The sequence below is a fragment of the Calidris pugnax genome, unplaced genomic scaffold (genome assembly GCF_001431845.1).
Source record: "Calidris pugnax isolate Ruff unplaced genomic scaffold, ASM143184v1 scaffold50, whole genome shotgun sequence".
NCBI lineage: Eukaryota > Metazoa > Chordata > Aves > Charadriiformes > Scolopacidae > Calidris > Calidris pugnax.
This window is the reverse complement of record NW_015090780.1, coordinates 500,613-520,294: the sequence shown is the minus strand read 5'-3', so window position 1 is coordinate 520,294 and position 19,682 is coordinate 500,613. Positions and strand designations below refer to the sequence as shown.

Sequence of the window (19,682 nt, the reverse complement as noted above, 5' to 3'; positions counted from 1 at the left end):
GGGGTGGTGGGGGGGGGGGGGGGGGCTGGTGTCTGCACCCCATGGTTGTGCAGCTGCAACCAAGCTCTGAGCTCCCCAGGGTGCTGGGGGAAAGGGAGACGGAGGGATGGATGGATGAAGGGATGAGTGGATGGATGGTCAGAGATGTCCTCACGGCTTCAGCATCTGCCCAAATGGGGTGGGATGCCCCGGTAAGGACTGCGTGCTCCTCTGTCTGGTGGGGCTGTGGCTGGTCCCGAAGTGGTTAAGGCTGCCCAGGCTCGGACGCCGGCTCCCGCCGCCGCGGGCGTCCCTCCCAGCCGCTTCCTGCCGGCAGCCTTTGACCGGTTCCTGTCGGTGACCACCCTGTGGGCCTGGACGCCAGCACGGCCCCATCTGGTTTGAGTTACGCTCTGCGGCGGTGACGTCTCCTTCCTGCCTGGCCCCAGGAGCCGCGCGTTGCCCTGGCCCCGACAGGCCACGGGGGCTGTAAGGCCCCGGCACGGGGTGGCTCATGGAGCTCCTGGCTGGGCTGTTGTCCCCAGACACCCCTGGGGCCCCAAGCTGCTCTGGGGTATCAGTTCCCAGACACAGCCCTGCGTGTGGATCCGTGGCATGGGGATGCACGGACACCGGCACAACCCAGTGCCCCAAGCCCAGGATGGGGGACCCACCACCCCACAGCCTGGTTTGACATCCCCAGCCCTCTCCTTTCCCATCCCAGGACCCCATGGAGGCACCCACTGGGGATGGAGGAGTGGGACCACGGGGCTGGTATCTGTGGCCCCATCCCATGCTCCTGGCTGAGGGGTGGACAGGGCTTGGGAGCTCCCTGAATCCCTGGGGAGGGGACCCTGCTGGGGCTGATGGTGACAGAGCTGGTCCTGGTCCAGCACAGGCCACGGCAGCCGGTGTCACCCCTTGTGTGAGGGTGTCCTCATCACCCCCACAGACACACCACACACTCTGGTGTCCACAGCATCCATCCCTGGAGCCCGGAGCACTCAGAGAGAGCAGGACCCTTTCTCCATCCCTGCCTGCACCCCAAAGTCATGCCCCCCCGCCTCACCAACACAAGGAGGGAAGGGGAGCGAGCAGACCTCCTGCAGCGGGGGCACCTTTTGCTCTGTTACTGGGTGCAGCCCAGTCCCCACAGCACAGCCCATACTGGGAGCGGGCGAGCGGGCAGGGGGCCAGGCCACCCACCACGAACCGGGAGTGAGCCGGGGCGGAGGCAGGGCAGGGAAAGCAACGGACCCACGGCCGGGAGCCAGGAACCGGGGTGGAAAAGGGGAGCACCGGGAGAGCGGATGCCCGGGGTGGCGCAGGCAGCTGAGCTCTGGAGGACCATTGGGGACCTTGAGTGCTGCTGGAGCACCGGGAGAGCGGATGCCCGGGGTGGCGCAGGCAGCTGAGCTCTGGAGGACCATTGGGGACCTTGAGTGCTGCTGCTCGGGGTGGGCAATGAGATGCTCCACGTCGTGCCAATGCTGCTCCCAGCCCAGGGACCCCCGGCGTGGGGCCGGGGCTGCTGGTTCCCAGGTGGATGGTGGGAGCCCGGGGCGGGCGATGGGCCCGGCCGCGCTGCGTGGGAACCAGACGGCCCCTGGGCACGGCCGCCGAGCTCTCGCTTCCTCCCGCGCCCCCGGGGACCGGCGAAGGAGGGGGCTGAGGTCAGCCGCGCTCGCCGCCGGCCGCTCCGGAGACGCCAGCATGATGTAGGCGCTTAAATATTGTTTTTCACTGGGGAGGGAAAGAAAAAAAAAATAGCAAAAAAAATTAAAAAAAAAAAGAGAGAGAAAAGAGAGGCCCAGGGCTGAGTGGCCGTCCCCGATGATGAAGGGTGGCCCCCCTCTGCCCTGCCCGGGTCTGGGACACGGCCATGGCCCGGCAGCAGACGTCTGGGGGCTGATAACGGGGCTGACGTGGCCGCGGTGCTTCCCGGTCCCTGAGTGACGCCAGCACCGTCCCTCGGTGCCAGCGCAGCCCCCACAGAGACCCTTCATGATGAGCCAAGCTGGGGTCCTGCTGGCCTTGGGGGCTGGGGAGGGGGAGCTCGGCCACACAGAACGTGGAGAGCCCCCACTAACCTGGTGTCCTCCCCCTCCATGGGTTCTGGGCTTTGCTGTTCCTGGGGTCTCCCCTCTCTCCGGCTGCTGTGGGCAGGATGGGGGCACGGGCCCCCGCTTTACCGGCATCGCTCTGGCTTCACTCCAGTGCTGTGGAGATGCTGGCCCAGATGTCCCAGCAGTGCGTGGGAAGAGGCTGGTGGCCAGGTCCCAGCCCGGGGCTGTGTGGGGATATCTGCCCACCCCAGTGCCCCCCAGCCTGGCTGGTTGGGGCAAGCCCCCGTGCCAAGCCTGGTGGTGACTCAGACGGTGCCTCCTCACCAGCAGCCGCCCGGCGTGATTCAGGTCAGAGGAATCCTCTTTTCCCAGCCATTCCCATTACAGCCACAGCCCCTGGCACAGCCAAGCTTTGGGGGGTGCCCTGGCCTTGGAGTGTCTGCAGGGACCTGGTAGGACCCCAACTGGGCACCGGCACAACCCTGAGCAGGGACACAGAGGGGAGGGAGATCTTTCCCCCCAAGAGCAGAGCCCCGACCAGTGCCACTGCCCCCAGCTCCTACTCAGCATCTCTCTGGGGCCATGCTGGGGTGTGAGCAGGGCCAGATGCTGATGCCAGTTGTGCCATGTGTGGCACCTGGGCAGGCACTTTGAGCAGTCCCAGGTGCAGGGAGATGGCAGCCAGGCTCCACAGGAGCTCACTCCTGCCACAGCGCATCCCCCTGCCCCTCGTGGACGGGGTTCCCTCCTGCTACGCCAGGATGGGGTTCAGGGGCTCCTGGCCCTGCTTTGTGGCAGGACCTTGTCCCCAGCATCTCCTGGGGACATGGGACATGGATGTGGGTGCTCTGACCCAGGCCATGCCCTGTCCCCCCACGACCGTGATGTCCGGCCAGTGATCACCAGTGGGACGAAGGCTGAACTGGGTGGCCTTGGGGACGCGTGTGCCCTGGCCAGCACCAGAGCTGGGGCAAAGGGTCCCCAGCTTGCCCCTGCCCCCTGCCCACCCCAAATGGGGCGCAGAGACCAAGAGAGGCAGCGTTGGGGAACGTGCTTTATTTGGTGTTGGGACCGGGGGGGTGTCCCGGGATGGGCCAGTCCCTCACTCGAAGAAGAACATGCCGGGTGTCCGGTAGAGGCAGGGAGGCAGCCCCAGGGAGTAGCCGTTCCCCCCCTGCAGTGGGATTGTGCCCCCCGGCCCCCAGGGCTCCTTCTGCTCACCTGCCCGCAGCCCTGTGGCCCCAAAGGGTGCCTGGCGGGGGGCGGTGGGGGCCGGGGGTCCCGCTGCCAGGAGATGCTCCAGCGCCGCGCCGCACGGCCGCTCCTTCATGCAGAAGCTCAGCGCCTGCACCCGGCATTGGTAGCTGCTGCCCAGCGCCTCGGGCCCCGACCGGCCAAAGGAGCTGAAAACTGGCAGGGGGGGCTGTGCATAGCCCTCCCCCTCCAGGAAGCAGGACCCCCCAGTCCTGCCCGTGCCCAGGAGGGTGCCAGGGAACGCGGGGGGCACCTGCCCAAAGGGCTGGCCTGAACCCAGCCCCGAGGTGGCTGTCTCCTCACCCTCCAGCTGCCCTGGTGGGGTTCCTGGGGGGGCTGGGGAGTCCTGCGGGGGGTCCCTGGGCTGGGCGGGCAGCAGGGTGGGCAGCAGGGCAGGATGCGGTGCCGGGCGCTCACCGGGCAGTGGGTACTGACCTGGCCGGGGCAGTTGCAGCGCTGCCGGGAGCCCCCCGAAGACAGTCTCCTTGGGTGGGCGGCTCTCCGGGGGGGCGAAGAATTGCCCCTTGGGCTGCGGTGTGTCCGGCAGGAACAGGCAGGGCTGCCTGGCCTTGGGTGGCTGCCTCCGGGCGCAGGGCTCGGTGCACCCCGGCACCCCAGTACCCTCAGGCAGAGTGGCAGGGCTCGGCAGGCGCCCTGTGGCCATGGGGGAGGCATAGCCCCCTTCTCCCTTCCCCTCCTCGGGCAGCGGGGTAGCAGGCGGCCCCCGTGCCCGGTGCCTGGGGGTCTTCCCACGTCCCTCGTCCCCCTCGGTGCCCGGTGCATCCCGAAGGACCCTCTTCCTGGTGAAGCGCCGGCGCCGCCGCAAGAAGCTGCCGTTCTCGAACATGTTGTAGCAGTCGGGGTCGAGGGTCCAGTAGTTGCCTTTGCCCGGCTTCTTGTCGTCGCGGGGCACCTTGACGAAGCACTCGTTGAGGGAGAGGTTGTGGCGGATGCTGTTCTGCCAGCCCTGCTTGTTCTCGCGGTAGAAGGTGAAGCGGCCCATGATGTAGCGGTAGATGCCACTGAGGGTGATGCGCTTCTCGGGCGCGCTCTGGATGGCCATGGTGATGAGGGCGATGTAGCTGTAGGGTGGCTTGGTGGCCTCAGAGCTGGGGAAGGAACCACCAGCCGGCTCGGGGGCCGGCGGGCTGCGCAGCACCGTGTCGCCGACGGGGAGGTCCGGCTGCATCCTCCCGGCCGGCCGTAGCCCTCCCACTCTGCTGCACGGCCCCGGCCACGGCCCGTTAAAACCCGCCGGCGGCCCAGCCTCCCGCTGCTGGCCGGCGTGGGGGCGGTGGGCCCCTCCTCCCCGGGGCCGCCCAGGGCGGAGCGGGGCTACGCTTGTCCAGCGCTGGTCCCTGCGGACAGACGGACGGACGGACGGACACGCCGCCAAGGCCAGCGGCCAGCAGCCATCGCCTCCGGGGCTGGCACGGCTGTGGCCTCCCCGGGGCAGGGGTGGGCAGCGCTGGCCTCGGCCAAGTCCCAGCCATGGCCCCCGGCTTCCCCGGCTCCTCTTCCCACGGGAGGTTCCCACGACCTGGGTCTCATCCTGCCCTGCCCACGGAGCGCAGCCGGGCCCCAGTTAGGGATGGTGGGGCGCTGTGAGGGGGGGCTGCTGGTAGGGCTGGGGCTGCTGCCAGCCCTCGTGTCCCCACCTGCCCCCTGCCCACCCATGTCACAGCCCCTCCAGCTTCATCTGGTTGTGCCAGATCCCGTGCACTGTGCCAGATCCCGTGCCCCGTGCCGGATCCCGTGCTGGATCCCCGCTCTGAGCCTGTTCCCTGCACCACTCCGGGTCCCCACACCGTGCTCACCAGCTGGAGAAACGGCCTCCAGGATGCAGCACAGCCCCCACCTTCCAGGAGCCCCCTCACCCCACCTGCCAGGGGAAACTGAGGCACGGGGACAGCGAGTGCCTTTGGGATTGGCTCCTGCGCTGCCAGGTCAGCAGAGCAGCCAACGGGCACCCTGCTGTTGCCTGCACCCCCTGCCAAGGGGCTGGGGACCAGGGGCAGGATGAGACCTGAGGCAGCTCACTCTGCCCCCCACAGCTGGGGCTGGGGCTGAGGCTCTGCCTGGGCTTGGCTCTGCCATCCGCCCGTGCCCCCCTCGGACCCGTGCCAGCCCCCCACAGCGGAGCCAGTGGTACTGAAACACAACCTTTATTTCTAAGGTTCGGGAACAGCGAGTCTGGCGGTGCGAGACACGGACAGAGCTGGCTCTGCCCTGGGCTCACCAAACAAGCACACAGCAAATCCCACCCGGGTGGCACCCGGGGAATAAATACAGCGATCCGTGTGGGGGCAACAACCATCCACCCCCCCTCGCCCCTGGCCTCTGCCTGCCCGTGTCCAGCCCCGCAGTGCCGAACGTCCTGTGCGCACCAGGGGAACGTGGCCGGAGCAGGGCTGTGGGGCGGCAGCGCATCCTGCTCCGAGGCTTTGTCGTGACTGGGGTCTCCTCTCCCCCCTCCCCGGCCCGGGCTCAGGGCTGGCAGAGCTGTTTGAGGACGCGGATGATGTGGCTGGAGGCACCGGGGGCGCAGGGCTGGGGGGAGTCCCGCAGCAGCATTGGCCCCATGCGCTGGGCGTGATGGAAGAGCTCCCGTGCGAACACCGGTTCCACCTGTGGAGGCACAGAGCTAAGAGAGGACGGGCACAGGTCCATGTGCCCCCCAAAGTGACTGCCCCGGTGCCCAGCTCGGTGCCACCATGAGCACCAGCCCTGGTGTATTACTCACGTGGGCCATGATGAGCTTCTGGAAGTGGTGCCCGGCGCTGGTGGGGTACTCCTCCCCGAAGCACAGGTGGATCTGGTACTGCGGCGTGGGCTGTCCGTGGCTCAGGTACCCCCGCAGCTCTGCAAGACACCATCCCTGTCAGAGGCCATAGGGTCCCCACAGCCCCACAGCCCAGAGGAGCCATACTGGGGCAGGACTTCCCCCCATTCCCAAGGGGATGAGGGTCTCCCAGGACAGGGGCCAGTGGAGCCACGTGCCCCGAGCAGCGGGCAGGCACTTACGCTGCAGGAACTGCTGTGTGTCCAGCAGCTTGTAGGTCTTCTCCCTCTCCAGCTTGTTGGGCCAGTCCCTGTGCGGGGCCAGTGGCCCATTCCAGTACACTCTGCCCTGGCACTGGCGCTTCATGAAGACCCCCTCGGGCGCTACCCACAGCAGCACGCCCCGCTCCAGGTGGGGCAGGAGCCTCTCCAGCACGTCCGTCATGCTGGCCACCCGGCCGCTGCCGCTGAGCGCCCGCGGCGGGGGGAACTCGATCTGCTCCATGCAGGAGGGGCCGTAGAGGCGCTCGTTGTTGGCTGGCACGGCGCGGGAGGTGATGCGGCAGCCCTCGGCCGTGCGGGTGGTGACCTCCTTCACCAGCACGTCGCAGTAGTAGAGGCGGACATGGAGCCAGCAGTCTGGGGGGAGAGGAGGGTCAACTTGTGGGCAGCCCGGTCTGAGGGGGCCACCCAAAGGCACTGCCCAGCCAGCACGGCTCCTACCTGAGTGGTTGACGTCCTCCACAGGGAGGTAGGATGGGTGTCCAGGGAGAAGGTGGTGGTGGGTCGGGTTCCAGCCATAGAAGACTCCCCTCACATGGTACCCTGGGCCAGGGCAGAGATGAGGTGGCAAAGGGACATGGGCAGCTGCACCGAGGGCCCCCAGGTGCTGTCTGAGCCCCAGCCCCTGGGCAAGGTGGGGAGCAGGGTGCTTCTCACCGCTGCTGCTCGTTACCAGGCCTCATTAAAGCCCATAAGCACACGATCTGGGGCTTTTCTCTGAGGCATGGAGGGAGCCCCAAGCCCTGGTCTCCATCTCCGCGGGCATTGCCTGCACAAGGTGCAAGGCTGCAGAGAGTGGGGTTGCTCCTACCAGGCAGCGTGTGCTCCCAAACCCATCCCGCTGCCAGGGACCCTACTCACCTCGCTCAGCCGGGTGGGCAGAGAGCAGGGGCAGTGGAGACACATGGCACGGCTCTATCGTGCCCTTCTGGCTTTCCTCCTCCGGACTCCCCACCGTGCTGCCCTGGGGAGGAAAGGGGGTGCAGTGAGGGCTGAGCCAGCAGCTGGGGGGCACCTGAGCTGGCTCCTGCCTCTGCCACAGACCCCGTGTGCTGGCAGACCCCCTGTCTGAGTTTGGCAGCTGCTTGGCACAGGGAACTCTCAGCGATGCTCACGGGAGCCAGCTGCCCAGTGGGACAGAGGCAGGCAGCGTGCAGGCAGGGGAGCAGCCGGCAGACGAGGCAGGATTTGGGGCTCCCACCTTCTCCAGCCCACAGGCAGCTCCTGGTGGTACAGGGTGGGGAGCTGGCTCACCTGCTGATCCTCACTGGCCGGGGACTGCGTGTCGCCATCCTTCTCTGCAAAGAGCCAGGAAAACCCACTGACCCTCTGGCCAGCTACAGGAACAGCCACCGGGAAGGCACGTGGCTGCCCAGGACACCCAGAGAGGAAGAGGAGTGGGGAGGAAGGGTGTCCTGGTTTCAGCTGGGATAGAGTCAATTTTCTTCCTAGTAGCTGCTGTGGTTTGGGTTTGGTATGAGAATAATGTTGATAACACATATTGGTTTAGTTGTTGCTAACTAATGCGTATATGAAGTCCCATGGAAGCTGGGAGGGAGCAGAGACAGGACAAGCTGGCCAAAGGAATATTCCCTACGACAGGCATCACACTCAGAATATAAATGGAGGTTGGCCAGGGGGCAGGAATCTGTGATCACTGCTGGGGGTGGGTTGGGCAATCGATCACCGGGTGCCGAGCAGTTGTATTGCATCACTCCTTTTGTATATTCTTTTACCATTATTATTGTTATTACTTTCTCTTCCATTACTCTTCTAACTGTCTTTATCTCAACCCACGAGGTTTTTGTCCTCTTTTTTTCCCCTCTTCTCCCTACCCTACTGAGGGGGGAGTGACTGAATGGCTGCATGGTCCTAGTTGCCAGCTGGGGTTAAACCAGGACAAAGGGTGATGGCTGCAGGACACAGGGCTCATCCAGGCACGGTGCAGGCGTGAGTCCCAAGTCTGGCACAGGAAAAGGGGCAACAGGGACATACCTGCGTCCCGGGCACTATCAGACACGATCTGGTACACCTTGTAGGGCTCGGAGATGTCCAGCTGGCTCCGCTCAGGCACCTCCTGGAAGTCGGTGCTCTTGTTGAGGGCGCAGCGGAGACGTGTCTTCCAGGTGGAGGGATCAGCCTTGTCCGTCCCTTCGTGGTACTTCCCCTTGTAGATGGCCCAAGCCTGCCGGGCAGAGGGTGCCCTGTGCTGCGGGGGCTACCCATGCCCCAGAACCCTGCTCTGTTGGCCAAGGGGGTCCACCGGGCTAAGAGCCCACTGGGGCTGGAGAGGGGGCAGTGGGGAGGTGGGGCTGTGTGCCCTGGGGGGCTGCAGGGAGCTGTGTGGTGGGGGGTCCCAGGGGAGTGCATGGAGGTGAGCAATAGGGAGCACCGGGAGCGCGCATGGAGCTGGGTAGGAGGTCCCGAGGGTGTGCATGGGGCCAAGGGGGGAGAAAAACGCCTCTCTCCCCCTCCTCAGCCAGCCCTTGCTGTGCAGAGCAGCTCCCGAAACCCCTCCCCTCTTCGCCTTCGCTCCCGCCACCTTTCCCTCCGGCTGCTCATTCAGAAGAGACGATGCTCCCCATCGCACGCCCTCCTCTCCGCTCCCCCCCAGCCCTCTCCCAAGCCATAGCCCACCGGGAATCCGTTGGCGAGGGGGAGAGGGGGGTCCCGGGGATCCCGGGGTACCTTGAAGAGCGCGGCGTCCTGCTGCTGCCGGTAGTCCTGCTTGGCCGCGTGTTTCCAGGGGATGCGGAAGAGCGTCCGGTGCCGGTTCTCCCAGCGCAGCCCCGGGTACCGGCCGCTGTCGATCTGAGCGATCAGCCATTCCTTCAGCCGCATGGGCCCCCCCGGCTCCGCCATCGCGGCCCCGTGCCCGTGCCCGGCCCCGCCGCCCCGAGGGAACGTGTTGGGGCGGCCGAAAGCGAAAGCGCGGCGCTGGGCTTTCACTTTCCCTTTCCCGCCCCGCCGCCGCCGGTTCTGGCTGTGCTGCCAGCTCGGTCACGGGGTGGGATCAGGGGGCAGCCCACGGGAGAAGGGCCAGGGCAACCCCACAGAACAGGGGACAGAAGAGGACACAGCCACCCACGGGAGAGGGGACACGCACCTCGCACCCACAGGAGAGGGGACAGGGCTACCCACGGGAGAGGGGACAGAGCAGGCAACAGGAGAGGGCACAGGGCCACCCACGGGAGAGGGGATAGGGCTACCCACGAGAGAGGGGACACCCACCTCGCACCCACAGGAGAGGGGGCAGAGCAGCCAACAGGAGAGGGGACAGCGCCACCCACGGAAGCGGGGACAGAGCAACCTACAGGGAAGGGGACAGGCACCTCGCCCCCACGCACCAGAAAGCACAGAGAACTTCCCTGTGCACCCCTCCCGGGTCCCTTCCTTCAGAGTTTCAAGACTCCCACATGCTCTCCACAGGCGACAAGGGACCCTGCTTCCCCGTCGTCCTGCTTCAGGGACCAGGACACCTCCCTGCCCCAAGAGCTGTGTCCTCCAGTGGAATCAGCATTTCAGGGTGTGGGGAGCTGCGGGAACAGGCACGGGGTTTCCAGGCTGGTGTAAGCAGTGACATTGCCCCATCTCTCAAATCTCTCTCGGCTCTGACACTCACATCTGCCTCCCCTCCGGGTGCTGAGTTGAACAGGAACTGGGTGGGAAGGGCTGAGATGAGCTGTGCCAAAGGCTGCTGGGGGCCAGGAAGGGAGCCTGACTCATCCCGTGCCCATGCTGGCTCCCTCCTGGCCCTGGGCTTCCTGGCAGAAGCTGTCCCCACAGAGGACACGTGGCGACTGTGGTCATGGTGCTTCTGGGCACTGGCCTTTCCACACGTTGGGAAACGGCTTCCCCTGGCTGTGCTGCTCTGCAGGGAGGTGGGTGCATGTGTGGGTGAGATGAGCATCAGCACTGAGAGAGGGTTGGACCCAGCACAAGATCCCAGATGGCCCCTTCACTCCCGACTGGCTCCTGAGCATCCTTGCTCAATGCTGTGGCTACCCAGGAGAGTTTGTCCCTCTTTCCTCCCAGTGAAGAGCCCAGCTCGGCTGTCTTTTTGGGAGGAAGAGGGATTTCATCTCACAGAAGGCAGGGATGGAGCTGGCTGGTACCAAATACCACCCAGCTGCCCTTGCAAAGGGCTGTGCTGGAGTAGGGTGGCAGTGTGACCATCACCCACCCCAGCAGCAGGGCATGAGTTGGGTGGGCTTTGCCTTCTGGGCTCACCAGGCCGCCCTGAGGTGACACTGCTCCTCCGTCACCGCTGGAGAGAACCACATGTCGCTGTGTGGGGAAACCCAGCTCCTCTGCCCAGCCTGCAGCTCACCAGGGCTCCTTTCGCAGCCCCCTGGATTTCCTTTCCAGCTCTGAGTCAGAGAAAGTCACCTCTCGTGGGGAGGAGAGCTGAGACTCCGGAGAGCTGGCGGGTTGCTGGGGGCTGCAAAGCCTCAAAATGAATAAGCAGCGGCACAGCACCCAGCCCTGGGCTTTCCGACAGGGACATGGGCACATGGCACAGAGGGCACACGGGGCCACACAGGGGTGCCACGCTGGCAGGGGTTTGCTCTCCTTACTGAGCCCATCCATGGCCCCTTTGCCAAAGAACAAAGCCTGCCCTCCCTGACGGTGCCTGCTCGGGGTGTGGGTCCACAGCTCTCCCTGCCTGGTAGGAGCAGGTGGCAATGCCAGGGCTATGGGTCTGAGCACCAGGAGATGGGGGAGTCCCGGTTTGGGAAGGGGGAGAGGGGCAGCAGGTAGGACCCCCCTGGCCCAGCCAGTATTGGGCCACCCTCACTGGTGCTGTCGTGGCCGGGTTGGCAACCTCTGCACTTGGGGTGGCACAGGAAGCTGCTCTGCTCTGCCCACCGCGCCAGCGAGGAGGGGATTACCAGCCCGCTGCACCTCTGCCAGGGCAACGTTCTGCCCCCACCTCCACCCCTCATCCAGGCAAACCAGGGCCCATATTCCAGGAAAAGGGTCCAAGACTGATCGATGGAGGATCCGCATCTCCCTTTTCTGCTCTGGGAAGCGGGGCGATGGCAAAGGGCAACTGTGGCAATCGCACAGCCTCTCTCAACGGCTCGCACTGATTACATCCAAGGCTGGGAGATAATTGTAGCCGCCGGCTCATTAGCCAGCTCCAGCCCGACAGGATAAGCCTTTATCTGCCGGGGATTTCATCTCGTGTGACAGCCGCGCGGTGACGCACAGGACCCGTGGGATCTAATTACCCCGGCATCAGCGAAGATGCTCAGGAGCCAGTTTCCCCACCGTGCTGCTTCCTGCCCAGGGAAGGTGAAACTGCTTAACTCTTAAACTTTTCATGCCTAACTGAGCTTCAAAAGGAGTGAAACATTAACTCACAGCTAACCCTGACCTCACCTGGGTTTTTCCAGTTGTCTAAACCAGATCTGCCAAAATAAATACATTTTGCCGTGCGACAGAGCTGGGCTGGAGGTGCCGTTGCTCAGTGTTCAGCCTCGCCATGGGTTTACAGTGTGAGCAGGGAAACCCTGGGTGTAAATGCCTCCACACAGCGTGTCCCAGCGTGGGGCTGAAGGCAGGGTGCAGCCACGCACGAGGCACATGTCCATCCCAGGTAATGGTCCTGGGGTGCAGGGCCATCACCCTGCTGGGTGCTGGGGGGACAAAGGGTCCTCAGGATGCCCAGCCAGCTGCTCGTCTTCATCCACAGCCACCATGCAGGGGTAAATGAGTGATTATTAATTACTGATGGACATGGCTTGTCCCATGCTGATGTCTCCTGGAAGCTGCCAGGGCAGAGGCAGTCCCCACTCTCCAGGAAGCTCCTTCACTCTGGGACCCCACGCCTGGCACCCTGTCCAACGTGGAGCTGGAAACCTCCCTGTAGGCGCCTGTCCCTGCCTGACTCCTGGGGGACACCATCTCCTGTGGAAGAGGGGTGGCAGGAATGGAGGGAACACAGAAACACACACTGGCTCCCAGCAGGGGAGATGCTGATGACCCAGCTGGTCATCCCCAGTATCTTCCTCACCTGGGACTCCACCCCAGGGAAAGGTATAAATAGGACAGGTTTGGGGAGGAGCTGGGATTTGTGACACCCAGCTGGTGCCAGGCTTTCAGTACCCCCAGCAATCAGAGCCAGCTGGCTTTTGGCCCCAGTGCTCTTGGCAGGCTCCATCTCAGGTGAGTGAAGAGGCTGTGGTGAAACAGGAGCCACGTGAGTGCCTGACCTCTCCTGGGGCAAACCTTGTCCCCGCAGAGGGCTCTGCTGTGGCACTGAGGTTTCTGGCCCCTCTTGTAACCTTCCCGTAAGGCAGCAGGGTGGTCCCCTGCCCAGGCATGCCGGTGTCCCCAGCCCACTGTGCTCCTTCCCCACTCCTCCCTTGGCTGCAGAGAGCTGCCACCAGCAGCCTCCAGAGCTGTCCCATGCTGGGACCTTCCTCCTCAGTGTCCCCCTTCCTATTTGGCCATCACAGGGGAGTCAGGCTGTGCCCCAGGCAGACTGTGGAGAAGAGGTGTTTATTACTGGGGGAGGGACATAGAAAGTCTTTTAAGCAAAAATGGCTTAAGGCTCTGCTTTAGTGAGGTCTAGCCAGGTTAAATGCTTAGTTCCCACCTTTTAAAGATTGTGCCCTGGGATGGATGGGGTGCAATGGGCTCTTAAAGCTACAGTGCTTGCTCAGGGCTTGTGTTTGGCCGGGCTGGAGCTGGATCCTTGCTTGGGAGCTGGGGCAGTGGCATCACCTGCTGCTGCACCCCTGCTCCACAGCTGCCTCCGCTCTGGGAGCTTGTGCTGCTGGTGGGAAAACTGCTCCGAGGGGAGGGCTGTCTCTCCTGCACCCTGTGCACCCCAAGGCCCGTGCAGTGGGTACCCAAGTGCTAAAGCTGCTGCTGGCATCATCTGGGTGCTGGCCCTGTGGCAGGAGAGACCCCCTCCGTCACTCTGTCCCAAGCGAAAGCCTGCGGTGACCTAGGGGTTGTCAGCTGCCCTGTCACCAGGCATCCCCAATGTGCTGGGCACGAAGAGGTTGAGCCCACCGAGCGCTGCAGGACCCGGCAGCGCACACGAATCTCTCCCCGACAGCTGAGAGCCAGGACAGAGGATGGCACGCTCGCACCCCAGAAGAGAAGAAGGAGCTGGGCTTGGTGCAGCTCCCCTGTGCAGTGCTGCCCCAGCCCTCTGTGCTGCGGCTCCTTCGTCTCTCCCAGGCTGTTGGGTGATTCTCGCTGCTCTCCCTTGGCTGGGGTCACTTCAGACAAGTTGGGATGCAGGAGAACGTCCTCTTCACCCGCAGCAGGAAGGGAGTCGTGGTCCTGATGTCTCTGGCTCTTGGGACCAGTCCTTGCAGAGCTCCCTCCGTCCTGGATGCTCCTCCTCTCCCCGCTGGCAGCAGGGCCTTTATTTCTTCCTCGTCATTGAAAGGGGATGTCCCATATCTCTGCTTCAGGTGCCTGCGGACCTGGGGAATGAAGGAGAACCAAAGTAAGCTGCTGTTTCCAAGGGCAGGTCCAAGCCTGCCAGCAAGGGGAGCGGGGAAGCAACCTGGTCCCCTGGGGACCTTGCTCTGAGACCCTTGGGCAGGCTCAGCTGTGGGGCAGAGCATGGGGGGCAGAGGCTGGTCCCACCTTGCGGGCTGCACCGCCGTTGAACTCAGCCAGCTGTTGCCTGAAGCCGGGGTTGGGGTTGGCCACGGGCCGGATGGTTCGGACGGCATCCAGCACCTCCTGGTAGCTCAGTTCCGTGACGACCATGACGTAGGCCACGACCACAGTGGTGCTGCGGGAGATGCCTGCGAGGCTGGCAAGGGAAAGGGCAGAAAGGCTGTTGTCAGCAGCGCACCCTGACCCCATGCTCGCCCCTTCCTCCACCCTTGTGCTTCAGCTATTTCAGTTCCTATTCTCCGAGAACTTACTCTCTGGGAGGCCTGAGCTCTTCCAAGGTCCTCTCCATCACTGCCTATAAATACCCACTCCTCCCTGGGGAATCCAGAACAGCGGTCACTGCCTGGCTGCCTGCCCCAAACCCTGCTCTTCCCACTCCCTCAGCTGCAGTGAAGAAGCTGCTCCATCTCCAGGGCTGCCTGGATCCCACTTGGTCTGAGGCAAAAGCCACAGCCAAGGGTGGATCCGTGGGCACGGAGCCCTCTGGCACAGGCTGGTTTTGATCAGGGGCCTGCAACCAAAGCTGGGGGCTGGATCTTTTCTTCTCTGTTACACTGGGGGGACATCAGGAATGGGGAAAGAAGCGTTACCAGTGGACGAGGCAGTTCCCTCCATGCAGGCGACACTGGTGGATAAAACTGATGCATTCCTTGAAGTGCCTCTTGCTAGCAGGAAAAACAAACCAGAGAGAATAAGGGCTTCAGGGGTGGAATAGGACTTTTCAGCTGCGTGCAGCACAGCCCTGAAGCTTTGAGGATGAAGCACTAACAGAAACTGCCTGCTGCTTTACAAGCACCACAAGCAGCTGCTGAGACCTGAGCAGTTCAGTGCTGTTGCTTCCCGAGGGAAGGGGCACAGACCAGCTCAGGCTGTGCTGGGGATGGGAGTAGGTGCTCCTCTGCAGCTGTGCCGTGGTTGTGGGGGGCTGTTCAGCTGCCCTGTGACTCCTGTGACTTGTGCTGGGGGGGCGAGACCTTGGTTGGTCATGCCTCCAGCCAGGCCAGTACCCTTGGCTGGCTCCACACACCTTACCTGCTCTCTCCTCCTCCAGGCACCTCCCAGGAGAATCTGCACTGCCCTTCTCCATCGGTGCTGCAGAGGGGCTGCCCCTCACCTCACCCCAGGGACAGGACCCATTCCCCAGTGGTTACTGCGCTGGGATGCTGTCAGGGTCCAAAGGTGGTCCCCAGCACAGGGGCATCATGCCTTCAGCCTGGCATGGAGCTGGAGGTGGCACCTCGAAGGCTCAGGGTGCTGTGAGCCCTCACCCCTGACTGCCCTGCAGAGCCCAGCCCTCCCGTGTGCCCTGAGCCAGCCCTGGCATCCCTGGGGTACTCACATATTGGCCTCGGGGGTGTCAGGCAGGGGGATGCGGAGGTAGGTTATGTCCTGGAAGACACAAAAGGAAGAGGAAAAACTCGGGTGCTGTGGTCGGGGTGTCGTGGGTGCTCGCAGCTCCTTTGCTCCTCACCCCAGTGTTGCCTGTAGGGATTCACTCCCCCAACACAGCATCCCCCCTGCGCTGGGATGGGGCCACTCTGTCCCTCAGCAGGAACCTGGGGAGGGCAGCAGGGGACAGGCAGCTGGTGGGAGGGGGTGGGAAACAAGATGATGCTGGAGAGCTGGAAATAGTTCCCCGTTCAAGGCCAGGTTATAGTCACAAGACAGCCAGTTTCCCAGAGCTGGGGCAGCTGCCCAGCTCCGTTGGGACTGCTGGCAGGGAGAGGTGTACATGCTGTGGGGTGCTCAGAAGGGGAAGGAAGATGCTGCAGCATGGAAGGAGCTGCCAACATCTGCACGGTGGTGTCAGGCACAGGACTCTACCTGCAGCAAGGGCTGGGGAGATTCATGGATGGAAACGATGTGGGTGATCTTGTTCCGGCTTAGCTGCTCTAGGTCTTTGGCATCTAAAGGATAAAACTAGATATTAGCAGGTATTTATTTCTTACCCTTCTCTTCCTAGAAATGCATCCACTGTGCTCCTGCAGACAGACAAGCACGCGAAGCCTTGCTCCAGAGGATCTCCTGCATCACACCCCCCCCCATGCAGCAGCACAGACACAGGCAAATAAGCAAACACACCCTGGAAACCTGGAATGCGAACCCCTTGATACCAGAGACCTCCTCCCTCTGAAGGCACTCGACCTCGCTGCTTGTGCTGGGGTGAGAATTCACATCTGCCTGGAAAAACTCCCTCCTTTGCAGGCAGGCAGCCTCCCGCCTGCCTGTACTTGTCCCCAGCTCGGGGAAGAGATGTGAGCTCTGCCTGCACCTCCCCTGTGCCAACAGGCATGAGGTAGGGGGACTTGCTGCAGCCTGAGGGATCTGCTCTATCTTGTGAACTATGGAAGCAGAGCTGCAGACACTCATATCACCCTGAGTTTGGTTCGGTCTCTCTAAGCTCCCCTTTAGCACCCGAGGGGGCTGCAGAAAACACCTGAAAAGGCAATTGGCAGCACTTTGCATGTATCCTCTCTGCAGTTGCATGCACAGAAACTGGGTGTTCTCAGTTTTCTGGGGCAATGATCTGCTTCTTGCTAATGTTTCAGCACCCCTGGTTGTGATCCTGGTCACCAGTCCACTGGGAGGGCAATGTGCTTGTCTTGCTGGCCAAGCAGCTCCGTATCCATCTCCCTTTCATGCCGTGACCAGTGGAGGCTGCACAAGCTGCTGGAGAGGAGGAGTAACATTTTTTTTTTTCCCCATCTTGTCGCTTTGGGTTTCTAAACTTTCACGTGGTGTAAAACCTTGGCTCAGGAATCTAGACCGCAATGTGCTAACAGCATGATGTGAATTTTAATAGGAGTGAGTCTCGGGAGAGAGGCTCTGCGGGTGAGCCGTGCCGCGGATGCAGGGAGGGAGGTGGGGACCCTTGTGGGGACTCACACCTTCCCACCTGCCTCGGGCAGGCAGCGCGATGGCAATCAGTGACACCGCAGAGAGGCTCTGCGGGTGAGCCGTGCCGCGGATGCGGGGAGGGAGGTGGGGACCCTTGTGGGGACTCACACCTTCCCACCTTGCACTGATGGCAATCACTGACACCGGTGCCAAAGCTCACAGTGACTGGAAAAGCTTTCAGTTGGAGAAAACGTCTCTGGGAGCAGTCAGAGCTTAATGGAGCCAGCCTGAAATCTCTGTCGTCGCCCTGGATTGCTGGGTAGGTTGGTGCTCAGGTGGCACCAGGCCAAGACCCCACATCAGTGAACCTGGGAGCCAAGTGCCCTTGCCCCTCTGCTCCCAGCAAGCTGCAGCCCCCCAGCCCACCCCTAGATACTCCATGGAGTGCAGGGAGCACAGGGCTGCCCCGGCCAGGACTGCTGCTCAGGCTCCAATGGCATTTTCTTAGCAATTCACACCCGTGGTTATAAACTCAGCACTTAGAGCAGGAATCAACTACCAAAAGCGCCATTAGGGAGGCAGGAGCACTAATTAATGATGGTTTGTCATGGCCAGGGCTTGGTCATTAATTCTCCTCTGACAACAAAAGCCCCTTAAAATAGTGAACTGATGTGAAAAGAGGTGAATGCCTCTGGGAGAAACTCTGCCCTGAGGGTGGGCAGCCCCCTCCTGCCTCTCCCACAGCTGCAAAACTGGGGTGCATCACCCTGAGCAGCTCTGGTCCTGCTCCCTGAGGCTGGTGTGGCACCACCAGCTCCTCTGCTGCCAGCACGGGATCCATGCCAGCTTGAGCAGAAGGCACAGCTCACTGTGGTGGGTGAACTCCCACAGAACTCAGGGGATTTTGAAAGCAAAGCCCAGCTTTTCCTCTGTGCCCCCATGCCCTCCCAGCCTGCCCAGCTCGCTGCCTCGTGCAGGGAAAGTAGGACAGCTGTGAGGGCTTCCCAGTGCCAGCCAGTGGAGTCGTGGCAAGGATACATCTCACTGGGCACTGCTGGGACCCTCCCTGGTGGGGCGACCCCCACCTCACCCCCTTCCATCCACGTGTCCCAAGAGCTCAGGGCAGCCCTTAAATAAGGAAACCAAAGGGAAGGCAGAGGTTTTCTGCCTTGGGTTTGTCTCGGTGCCTCCGCTCGCTGCTGCCAACACAAACCAAGGAGCAGAGCGTGTGGTGGGCGCTGGCAGGGCACTGGGCAGTGTTGGCAGGCAGGGAGGCACCAACCCAAGCAAGCCCAGCTCCCCAGCTGGAGAACATCCCTGTGGTGGTGGGGCTCTGCTTACCGATGAAGTTCCCAAGGTAGAGGCCAGGGAGGATCTGTGGGACACAAGGAAAAGTGGCAGTGTGAGCAGTGACCTTGTGCTGTGGTACCCACCGCGCCGGGACCCCTTGTCCAGAAAGGCCAAATTTCTGTTGTTAACGTGACTCACCAGCCCTGGAGCAGGATTGGTGCTGGTGCAGCTGACCGTGGGTGCTCCTGGGGCTACCACTGCTCTGGCATCCAGCACAAGGGGCTGGATGCAGCCCTGGCACCCCAACCTGTGCCACTGCCTGGCACTGCACCCTCACGGGCGCTGGGAGTCAGCATCGGCCACGGCTTTTTTTTATTGCTCCTCTTGCTTATTGTCAATAGCTTCTTTGTTGGGGCTTTTTTATCTGAGCTCAGCAAGCTGCACACGCCTCCATACAGCCTTGGACTATACCCGTGGCCCGTGGAAGTCCTGCTGCCCGAGGGACAGGGAAGCAACAGGCACGGAGAAGGGTGCGGGTACGCAGTGGTCCCCCCCTCAGCTCTGCTTCCTCTCACTCGACACCTAAGGGAGCCCTTTTCTAACAGATCCCTCTGGACACCATGTCTTCATCTTATTTTCCTTGTGAAATTCCACTTTGCACGATGAAAAGGTAATTACTTGACAATGCCTCTGTTAATTGCACTGCAGGTATGGAAGCAGGATGGCTTACATCCCCTCTTACTCAGAGCTATTTTTTATTTTCCCTGTCTCCCAGCAAGGCTACCCAGGCTGTTCATCCCTTTGTCCACCAGTTCCCCACCAGCTTCTCTGTGCTGTGATGGTTGGTGCCTGGGACCTGGGCAGGCAGAGGTGATTTCTACCAGCACAGCTGGGCTCACACTGCTCTCCCTGCCTACGTTTGGAAACGTTTCTCTTGGTCAAACAGCTTAAAGAGGTTTTGGTGGGTTTTTTTTTTTTTTTATGATTCCTAAGATTTTAGATCAACTTTCTATTGACAAGGGTGCCTTTAAGTTGCAGCTGCGGCACCGAAAGGAGGTGGTAGAAGAGCACCAGTTAGCAAGGGCAGCTCCCAAGGGCAGAAGGCTGAGCCACGAATAGCAGCACCTTCCATCCCCAGCACCCTTCTGACCCACTCCTGGCTGGAGAAAGCAGGGCACAGGAAAGCCCCGTCTGCAGCACCGGGCTCTTCCCCAGATAACAAGCAGTTATGGGGCTGGGGAGGGGTGTTTAAAGCTTAGGAGCTGGAGATACCTGCAGGAAGAAGGTGTCTCTATTTACCTGTGACAGGGAGAAGCTCCAAAGACCATAAAATAGCACCCGCCCCCTCCACGCAGGGATGCTGGGCTGGGGGTCGCACAGGACCCCCGGTGTGTGCTCGGGAGCTGGTGCCTTGGTTTTAAAGGCGCTGGTTTTTTTTAAAGGCACTTGGTTTTTAAAGGTTCCCCCCCTCCCTGGGAGGGGATCTCTCTCACCCTTGCCCTCCACACCCCCCAAGCCACAGTTGCGGGCTGGCGCGGGGTC

The 19,682-nt window shown here is 62.5% G+C and overlaps 3 protein-coding genes across 4 annotated transcripts in view; all 3 read right to left on the bottom strand.

The window, feature by feature from the left end:
- Positions 1–3,115: 3,115 nt before the first annotated feature.
- Positions 3,116–4,531, bottom strand: FOXS1 (forkhead box S1). Its single transcript, XM_014955819.1, has one exon. The coding sequence runs from the start codon at positions 4,486–4,488 to the stop codon at positions 3,148–3,150; it is 1,341 nt and encodes a 446-aa protein (XP_014811305.1). The 5' UTR covers positions 4,489–4,531; the 3' UTR covers positions 3,116–3,147.
- Positions 4,532–5,481: 950 nt separating this feature from the next.
- On the bottom strand, positions 5,482–9,585 carry LOC106895940 (interferon regulatory factor 4-like). The gene is made up of 8 exons (XM_014955618.1): positions 9,051–9,585; positions 8,358–8,547; positions 7,617–7,660; positions 7,224–7,326; positions 6,804–6,905; positions 6,324–6,719; positions 6,043–6,161; positions 5,482–5,927 (listed from the first exon to the last, which is right to left on the bottom strand). The coding sequence occupies exons 1-8, from the start codon at positions 9,222–9,224 to the stop codon at positions 5,787–5,789; spliced, it is 1,269 nt and encodes a 422-aa protein (XP_014811104.1). The 5' UTR covers positions 9,225–9,585; the 3' UTR covers positions 5,482–5,786.
- Positions 9,586–12,853: 3,268 nt separating this feature from the next.
- DUSP15 (dual specificity phosphatase 15) overlaps positions 12,854–19,682 on the bottom strand; it is a 19,547-nt gene continuing 12,718 nt past the window's right edge. Inside the window, exons 2-7 of one of the 2 annotated variants that reach the window (XM_014956829.1) lie at positions 18,192–18,225; positions 15,837–15,919; positions 15,352–15,401; positions 14,603–14,677; positions 13,977–14,148; positions 12,854–13,810 (exon numbers count right to left, since the gene is read on the bottom strand). In XM_014956829.1, the coding sequence (XP_014812315.1) occupies positions 13,598–13,810; positions 13,977–14,148; positions 14,603–14,677; positions 15,352–15,401; positions 15,837–15,919; positions 18,192–18,225 (627 nt within the window). In that variant the 3' untranslated portion in view covers positions 12,854–13,597. The remainder of the gene's footprint in view (positions 13,811–13,976; positions 14,149–14,602; positions 14,678–15,351; positions 15,402–15,836; positions 15,920–18,191; positions 18,226–19,682) is intronic. The other variant, XM_014956819.1, reaches the window with a different exon arrangement.

Bases quoted from the DNA above. Each gene is read 5' to 3' on its own strand.
- FOXS1 (XM_014955819.1), bottom strand. From the start codon at position 4,488: ATGCAGCCGGACCTCCCCGTCGGCGACACGGTGCTGCGCAGCCCGCCG.
- LOC106895940 (XM_014955618.1), bottom strand. From the start codon at position 9,224: ATGGCGGAGCCGGGGGGGCCCATGCGGCTGAAGGAATGGCTGATCGCT. The intron at 7,661-8,357 runs GTATGTCCCTGT...GGCTCTTTGCAG, and splicing joins TGATAGTGCCCGGGACGCAG to AGAAGGATGGCGACACGCAG. The intron at 6,720-6,803 runs GTAGGAGCCGTG...CTCTCCCCCCAG, and splicing joins GGAGGACGTCAACCACTCAG to ACTGCTGGCTCCATGTCCGC.